Genomic DNA, 9,167 nt, shown 5'->3' with positions numbered 1-9,167 from the left:
GAGCTCAACAGTAATTAATTAGTAGTGGAAATAATTTCTGGTTCGTTACAGAAATGTAGCAGTGACAATAATATTGTATGCTGTAATCCTACTGGGCAATTAGTGATACAAAAAACCTGTTTTACCCTGTGAATAAAAGTATATGTTTTTGTCAATGTACCATGGTATTAACAGAAGTGAAATGCAATATTGTGTCAGGACAATTCACTATTTATGCACAATAGAGGCGCTGGTGAGCCTTCTTGACCAGCTTGGAGCAGTTGGTCGTCCAGATGAGATCCTCGGAGATGTGGACTCCCAGGAACTTGAAGTTGCTCACACGCTCCACAGCCGTCCCCTTAATGTAGATGTTAATGAATGAATGTTAGAACCATCGGCAGGTCTGCAGTCGTGGGTGAAGAGGGAGTAAAGGGCTCATCACACAGCCTTGTGGTACACCGGTGTTCATATTGCACTGTCACCGCTGGGAGAAGTCACCTTGTCACTTCACTGCTCTTTTGGATTACGGAGTCAAACTGTTGCCGTTTTTTACTGTAAATAAATTCACCATCACTTCGCAAGGAGTCTCACACCTGAGTCCTCTCATTCCACTCTCCATGACACATTTAATCTTTCTCCAAAAGACATTTCACTCGTCCATGACGAGGAGCTGCGACTTTCACTCGGGCTTCAAGATGTCGATTTTGGAACAGTTGCTTCTTTCTTAGTCAGCATGCTCACAGTCCATGGTTATATAACACTGGCTTCACTGTGGATGGTGATGCTTGAGTTGCAGCAGTTTCCAGTTCATAGCAGAGTTGAGCCTTTGTGATGGACACAAAGTACCTTTTGCATTATTAACAGCTGGAAAGTTGATGAAACACATTTGATTTTCCTCCACAAAGTGAAATGAAACAGAAAATCACAACATGAAGAATAAAGAAATGAAACCAAAAGAGTAAGTTAGGTATGTTAAATTAGTCAAAACAGGTTTGACTCGCTGTGTTGGTGTGGGTGTGGACTCTAGTAGGTGTACAAATATCTGCAGACAGAAGGGCATTATCACAATAACCACCGCTCATCTTCATCCACACTTTAAGGAATCATGGAGGTTTCAAAATTAAAGAAAATGATAGATGATTTGTGTCTCTGCAAAGAAGTTAAGGTAGAAAAAACAGATCTCATCATTGATGGTAATGCTCTGTACTATTCTTTGTATTATACATCCGATCCAAAGCTGGACCAGCGCTGTGGAGGGGATTATCCTGGATTCAAACATGAGGTCTGCAAGTTCTTTAAGACTCTGCAGGACTGTGAAGTCAATCCGTACGTCATCCTGGATGGTGGCTCAGGGCCCGAGAAGCATGAACGCAATGTGTCTTCTCTAAAATATAAACTGAAAAAAGCAAAGACAATAGCAGAGACAGAGCCTGATGGCACTTTACCAGAGGCATATAATGTCTTACCACCTCTGGTCAAAGATGTCTTCATAGAAATCTTAAGGGAAAAAGGCATAGAGTTTAAAGTGTGTTTAGGAGAGGCAGACCCTGAGGTTGTTTCCGAGGCAAATCAGAAACAATGTGCTGTGCTGTCTATTGACAAAGATTTTTACATCTTTGATGTGCACAAAGGTTTCCTTAATCTCGACAACTTTGAGTGGAAAAAAGAAGAGGATGGAAAAATTCCTGCTAAACTCTACACACGTTCAAAGTTTTGTGAGCATTTTAAATTAGACCCTGCTCTCATGCCAGTCTTTGCTTCAATAGCAGGAAATGATTATTCAAGATTAGAAGACAATGGTGCTTTTGCAAAGGAATCCTCTTCACCTGGTGAGTACAGCATTAAAAGACTGGATGGTATGCTCGGCTTTTTAAGTAAAGTGAACCTGGATGGCCTGAATGATTCACAGAAGAGAGAACGTGCTCTGAGTGAAGCTTTAAATCATGTTGGTAAAAAAGAGAACCAAACATTCAAACTCGCCATTAAAAAATATGTTAAACCAGAAAAAACAAGTTCTAAGTTGCCACCATGGGTGTGTGAAAAAGTTGAGCGTGGAGAACTCACCACTTTTGTCACAAGTGTTGTGGATTGGAAGACAATGATGCTGACCCCACTTGTGGAGGACTTTTCACAGCGCAGTAGTTACACAGCTGCTTGCCGCATCAGACAGTACTTCTATGGACTGTTAACAGGAGGTGAGATTACTGAATATGGCAGGGATGGAGAAGAGATCAAAGACTACCGTGTCCAACCAATACTTGCCAGCAGTGATGAACAGAAACAACTGACACTAAAGTACCTGCATAAGGTACTGAGGTTAATCATTAAATATGTGTTTAATTACTCTGACAAGTAGACGTGTTTCTGTGGTACATGTGAGCATCTTATCTGTGTGATATCTTATCTGTGCAGGCTCCTGAGCATTCACGTCGCAGGGTGTTTGAAGAAGCTCTGCAGGTTCAGACATCAGAAAACATCCCCGACCAGCTGAAGCTGCCAGTCTGTGTGACTGTTTTCTGGTTTAAGAAGCTACAACACCACCCAAAGCCTGAAACTGTAAACTGCCTCCATGCTCTCCTGCTGTGGTTTGTGAGTGAGCCCGATGGTCCAGGTTAGTCTCACTGGGTAACATGATGGATATCTACAATGAAATGCATTTATTGGTGTAAGAAGCAGTCAGATTTCCTCTAAACAGATTTTGTGTGACAGCAGCAGCACTGATGCTTCCACATCAGTCTGAACAAGAAGAGAAACTGCTGCTGGTCTCTGGTTCTTTGGCACCAAAACTTTGTCTTATTTTGTCTGTAGAGGACGAGTTTGAGAGGAAGATGAAAGCTTTAAAGGATGAAGTTGTGCGTAACTGGCAGCCATGTGTGGCTCATGCTTTCAGCCAATGGCAGTGCTGCATGAGGCAGAGCCTCCACCTGAACCAGCTGCTGTGTTCACCTCTACCAGAACCTCAGTGTGCACGGTAAACACCAGACTAATGATGTGCTCCACAGATGTTTAACCCACTTCATTAACTTTAACTGTGATTTTCTGCTTTGTCAGACTTTACTGTGGACCTCTCCTTCATCGGCTGGCAGATGAAGACACGATTAAACAACTACAGAAAACACTGAATGGACAAAAGAAGGAAATATATAAAAATTTAAAGACCATTCTTAATGCAACAACTACTGAGGAGGGGTCCTCAAGTGAGGAAGAATGTTAACAACTGGTGTTATTGGTAACTCTGCACTCAGAAATGTGCAGCTAAAGACTCCAGGAACTATGATCAAATGCATTCCAGGAGCAACAGCACCTGACGCTGAGGCTAATCTGAGACTGTTGGCTCAACGTAGATTTGGAAGGATTGTAATTCACATTGGCAGCAATGATATCCAGTTACAGCAATTGGAGGTCACTAAAATTAGTATTACATCTGTTTTTAACTTTGCCAGAAAAATGTCAGATACTGTAGTTTTCTCTGGTCCCCTCCCCAATTAGACTTTGAGACTATCTGAGTGGTGTTCAGAAAACAAGGTGGTATTTTTAGATAACTGGCAAACCTTCAGGGAAAATCCTGGTCTTATTGAGGAAGATGGCATCCATCCCACTTTGGATGGTGCAGCTCTCCTTTCTAGACATCTGGATAAATTTATCCAGAATTAAAACCAGAAAATAGAGTTAAGGGCTTACATGCAACTCTGAACAGCCCCTCGCCCTGTCACCTACCCCCAAAACCCTGTCCTCACAGAGGCTGTGACTCCATAACACCAAAGAGCCAAAACAGCTAAATGTGGTTTACTGAATATATTATTTTTACAGTAGAAGTTAAGAACACAAAGAAATGAGTGACGCAGTTTAAGACATTGATGGCTTCCTCTCCTCCTCCCTCCTTTTGTCTTTGGGTAAAGATGATAACATTTTAGAAACTAAAATTAATGCACAAATAAAACACAATCCTACTTCTAAATTAAATACAGGAAGTAGAAAAGAAAAAGAAAAATAGTGAAATAAAGAGCTGTCGGTGTGGTTTTACGTTGTTTTACTCAGTAGTTGAACTGAACCGAATCAAATTTAGCTAATGAGCAGCAGGAATCTGAAGAAAGCAGGAACATGGATTCCAGTCAGGTGTTTAATGAACAGCTGAGAGAGGAGAGAAGAATTTATCAGGGAAATGAGGCAGACATTAGTAGCCGGTGTTCATTAACCCCACATTGTCTGCACAGGAAGTCATGTATAACTCACATGCACAACAGCCAATAACAGCTCAGGCCATAAGACGTCCACATGCAGGAAACACCTCGATTTCACCTTCTTTTTATTATTTTGTGTCTACAGTGTGACCATGTAGAGGCCCACAAATCTGGAATAATATTGAAAGCTCTTTAAAAATGTTAACACCTTTCTCTGTATTCAAACGGACGCAAGGATTGTGTTTTGCAAGGATTTTTCAAAACTTGTAATCGAAGTGCTATTATTTCTACTTCTCACTGACTTCATATATTGGAGTAGTATTTTATGTTAGAATTTCTAGTATAACTTTAGGGCGTTTAGTGATTTAGGTTAGTACAATAATGTACATTGGGTACTATATATGTATTGTCTGTATATAATCTGACGTTTGGGCCAAATGACTATTACAACCAAATAACTTCACAAATCAACTGAAACTGTTTCTCTGTGATTTGAATTTAGTGTTCAGTTTTTTTCTAATCTTTTAGAGCACTTTGTAAAATGTTTTTGAATAAAGTTACACATTAATAATCACTAACAAGACAGTTTGTTCTTGTTCAGTGTGAACTATCCAGATGAAGCTGGAGGTGAAGAATAAAGTAGTGTGTGTGTGTGTGTGTGTCTGTTTGTCGGTGCTGACGTTTTCCCGTCATCTCAGTTTTCCTGGTTAAAAGTAAACAGAATCTCAGACAGGAGTCCTGACAGCCACTCACTTTTGTCTCAGTTATGTGTTTTTAGTAAAAGTTCATCAGCTAAAAGCTCTGCAGGGAAATGTTTTCCCTTTAGTGTGCACAGCTCTGCCCTGTGGAAGAACACAGCTATTACAACCAATAAGTTTTCATTTTCTAGTCTTCATGAGTCAGGTTATTGATTATCTGCAGCAAGGCTACTGACAGGAAGTTTAAAGAGAGAGCAGTGTGGTCCATCTGACAGAGAAACATGTTACATTGGACAAATATCACTGCTGGTTGTGAAAATTCGTCAGTAACCGAACAACATGTCACAGATTAAGTGATTGTGCAGGTGTGTGCTGTAAAAATTGTTTTGTTTTCAGTTCTATCAGAGATGTGCTGTAAAATAAACCAGAAGAAAAACTGTGGAAAAGAGACACAATACAAAAATATTTTGATTATTTGTGACAATAGAAAATGTTATTGAAGGAAAATAACATTCTCATTTTTAAATACAACCTGACAAATTGTCATGTCTGTGTGTAGGCAGGCAGGAGGAGAGGACCCAAAATGCAGGACTCAAGGAAGCGGAAGAAACTCAAAATACACAGCTTTATTGCTGGGATGAAGCAGAACAGAAAAACACTAACTAAACAGGGAGTACCGAATAACTAGACAGGTTGGCAGGCTGGCAAACAGAACACACAGAGGGAGTGAGGGTAGAAGACGTTAACGACGCGACACTGACACAAAGACACACTGGGCTTAAATACACTGAGGGAGTCATCAAGGAATTAGAGACAGAAGGGGAACACAGCTGGGAGGAACAACCAAAAGACAAGGAGCAAAAGTCCAGGAAAACCGACAAAACAAAAACAAATCTACCATGAGTCCCCAAAAAGTTCCGGGGGCCAACCGTGCGGATGGCAACGGCGGGCAAACAGTTCCGGGGGCCGACCGTGCGGATGGCAACGGCGGGCAAACAGTTCCGGGGGCCGACCGTGCGGACCGCAACGGCGGGCAAACAGTTCCGGGGGCCAACCATGCAGACCGCAACGGCGGGCAAACACTTCCGGGGGCCGACCGTGCAGATGGCAACGGCGGGCAAACAGTTCCGGGGGCCGACTGTGCGAAAAGCAGCGGTGAAAAAACAGGTCCGGAGGCTGGCCACGCCAAAGGCTGTGGCGGCGACTGCCCCGTTCAGGGGGCCGCCCTCGACGGCGATGACGTCCGACCAAAGGCCTGGAAAGTGGCCGGCGACGCTGAGGTGGCAGTTGGGGACCTGAAGACGGCGTGGCCCCCGCAGCACCAGGTGAGGCAGAGGCTGGGCCAGACGAGGCAGAGGCAGAAGCTGATGCAGAGGTTGGACCAGGCGAAGCCGAAGCTGAAGCAGAAGAGGCTGGACCAGGCGAGGCCGACGCAGAAGCAGAAGAGGCTGCTACAGGCGAGGCTGAAGCTGGACCAGGTGAAGCAAAAGTTGAAGCGGAAGCTGCTGCAGGCGGCGTGGATGAAGCTGCAGCTGCTGCAGGCGGCGTGGATGAAGCTGCGAAACACTTGCTGCGGAAAAGGCCACGCTACGGGACTCGGTCAAATCTCTAACCGAAAATGTGACCCAATTAAACATAGAAAATAAAAAAATAAAAGAGACCATTATGGATTTACAAGCCCGTAGCATGAGAGATAATCTTGTGTTTTCTGGTATTCCAGAGTCTGCCGGAGAGGACCCGGAAACAAAACCCACCTGAAGCTGCCGGAGGACACGGTGAAAAACAAAGGGTTCGAAAGAGTGCATCGCATCAGGGCTCCGAAGACAGGAAGCGGGAGACCACGTTCTATTGTAGCCAAATTCGGCCACTTCAAGCAGAAGGAGCAGGTGAAGAGTCGCGACAGAGAGCTGAAAGGAACGGATTTTAGCGTGAACGACCAGTTCCCCAGAGAGATCCTGGAACGACGCAGGGTCCTCTTCCCAGTCCGACGTAGTTTTATCCAGAAATGCTCCCGGGCTGTCATCGCCATGGACCGGCTCTACGTGGACAGACAGCTCTACCATGACACCGGCACCACTCCATGGCTGTATTGACCGCACACCAGATAAGAATCCGCTACACTATTCTCTTCACTCACACTCTCTTGTATTAACTTTTGCTTAACTATGTAATATCAGTTTGCTAATTTAGTATAACGTCACCGTCACTCTCCGCCAATGCTTTAATTGGAATGTTTCCGTTTTTATTTCTTTTTCCCTCTCTCTCTCTTGTCCCTCACCTTGCTCTTTGGTTTCTTTGCTTCTCTTTTCTATCACTGCGTCGATCACCTGTTTCCCTATCCATCCACAAACGACACTGTCTATTTCTACATGCTCACTCTGCACGATCACGCACACACATGCGTTTAAAGGCATCACATTTAAAACAGCCACACAGCGCACACAGATATAGGACACATGCACACATTTGCTTATTTTAGTTATTATGCACACACATAGTCAGACCTATGGAGCTTCTCAGCGCGCATTTTCTTCTCTTTACTTACAAAAAAAAAAAAAAAGATGTGTTTCCATTTTCCTCACCAGTCTAAGCGAGACACACAGCGTACATCAGTAGCCACAAACACACAACTATGGGCATGCTAAGATTTGTCACATGGAATGTGCATGGAGTTGGCTCTAGGGAAAAAAGGTTAAAAATACTTAACCAACTTAAAAAATTACTGGCAGACGTTGTTTTATTACAAGAAACCCACATGCCTGTCACAGGTTTGAATAAACTTAAAACACCTGAGTTTCCTAATGTGTTCTCAGCCTGTTATAATTCTAGACAAAGGGGAGTAGCAATTCTAATACATAAAAATATTAATTTCACAGTACTCGATACAGTTATAGATCCAGAGGGCAGATTCCTAATCGTCAAACTATCTATACTTAACCAAAAGCAATGCATTGTAAGTATATATGGTCCAAATGTTGATGACCCCTCATTCTTTCACGGTTTTTTTAGTGCACTCTCTGAACACCTTGATTGCACAATTGTTCTTGGGGGAGACCTCAACCTGGGACCAAATGAAGAAATGGATAGGCTCAATACAGCAGGAACTCAGCGTAATTGGCAGTCCACAAATATAATCAAACAGTATATGAGCGACTTTGGTCTTTGCGATGCATGGCGCTCCCTTCATCCCAACAGTAAGGAATATTCTTTCTTCTCACATGTCCATCACTCCTACTCTCGTCTGGATTATTTTTTGGTCAGCAGCTCACTGCTGAGTAACATTTCAGACACTGAGATTCATCCTATAGCTGTCAGCGATCATGCTCCTGTATCTTTAACACTAATGCACAAGAATAATACTACACCAAGTAAAAACTGGAGATTTAATACATCACTGCTCAAAGATGAAGAGTTTATCAAATACTTTAAAAAAGAATGGACTCTATATTTAGGCTTTAATGACATTCCTGGAACATCAGCATCTGTCCTCTGGGAAGCAGGGAAAGCCGTGATGAGAGGTAAAATAATCTCTTTCTCATCACATAAGAAGAAAGAAGAAAACAAAAATATTCAGGAACTAGAAAAAAACATTAAATCCTTAGAAAAAGCCTATGTGTCACACCAAGATCAAGAAATATTAAACAAAATACGCAAGACAAAACTAGAATTAAATGAAATTATTAATAAAAAAGACTAAATTCTTAGTGCAAAGACTTCGCCTGCAAAATTATGAACACGGTAACAAACCCGGACAATTTCTTGCTAACCAGTTAAAAATCAATAAAGAAAAAACAACTAGAATAGAATAGAATAGAATAGAATTCAACTTTATTGTCATTGCACATGCACAGGTACAGGGCAACGAAATGCAGTTTGCATCCATCCAGAAGTGCTTTAGTGATATAGATATATTACAATATATATTAGCAATAATATAGATATGTAAGTATGTTACAGAAATGGGTCTATTATGGTATGTTATAATGTACACGGTATGAAGTATGTTATGAATATTCTATAACTATAAGTATGTACAGGCTGTAGTGAGTACAAGCTATGTACAGGCTATGAACAGGATATAAATATGAAATAAATATATGTGTGTTAAAGATTTATCTGGGAATACCATATATGATCTTAATAAAATAAACAAATTTTTTAGGGTTTTCTATAAAACTTTATATACACCACAGATAAACCCATCTAAAAACGAAATTGATCAATTTCTCGACAACATAAATGTGTAACATTCCAAAATTATTAGACACCCAAGCAATGTCACTGGATTCGCCACTGACGCCAGGTGAAC

The 9,167-nt window shown here is 41.9% G+C and overlaps 2 protein-coding genes across 2 annotated transcripts; one reads left to right on the top strand and one right to left on the bottom strand.

The window, feature by feature from the left end:
* The first annotated feature begins 1,084 nt into the window (after positions 1-1,084).
* LOC102792152 (single-strand DNA endonuclease ASTE1-like) lies at positions 1,085-3,193 on the top strand. The gene is made up of 4 exons (XM_035916123.2): positions 1,085-2,287; positions 2,392-2,590; positions 2,788-2,950; positions 3,031-3,193. The coding sequence occupies exons 1-4, from the start codon at positions 1,085-1,087 to the stop codon at positions 3,191-3,193; spliced, it is 1,728 nt and encodes a 575-aa protein (XP_035772016.2).
* A 2,349-nt stretch (positions 3,194-5,542) lies between these two features.
* LOC148103070 (uncharacterized) lies at positions 5,543-6,921 on the bottom strand. The gene is made up of 3 exons (XM_087830993.1): positions 6,613-6,921; positions 5,757-6,309; positions 5,543-5,559 (listed from the first exon to the last, which is right to left on the bottom strand). Exons 1-3 carry the CDS (start codon positions 6,919-6,921, stop codon positions 5,543-5,545), a joined length of 879 nt encoding a protein of 292 aa, XP_087687119.1.
* Between the last annotated feature and the right edge of the window lie 2,246 nt (positions 6,922-9,167).

Source organism: Neolamprologus brichardi, chromosome 3 (genome assembly GCF_056152115.1).
Source record: "Neolamprologus brichardi isolate AB-2024 chromosome 3, ASM5615211v1, whole genome shotgun sequence".
NCBI lineage: Eukaryota > Metazoa > Chordata > Actinopteri > Cichliformes > Cichlidae > Neolamprologus > Neolamprologus brichardi.
The sequence above is the reverse complement of the archived record's forward strand: the minus strand, read 5'-3'. Positions and strand labels throughout refer to the sequence as shown.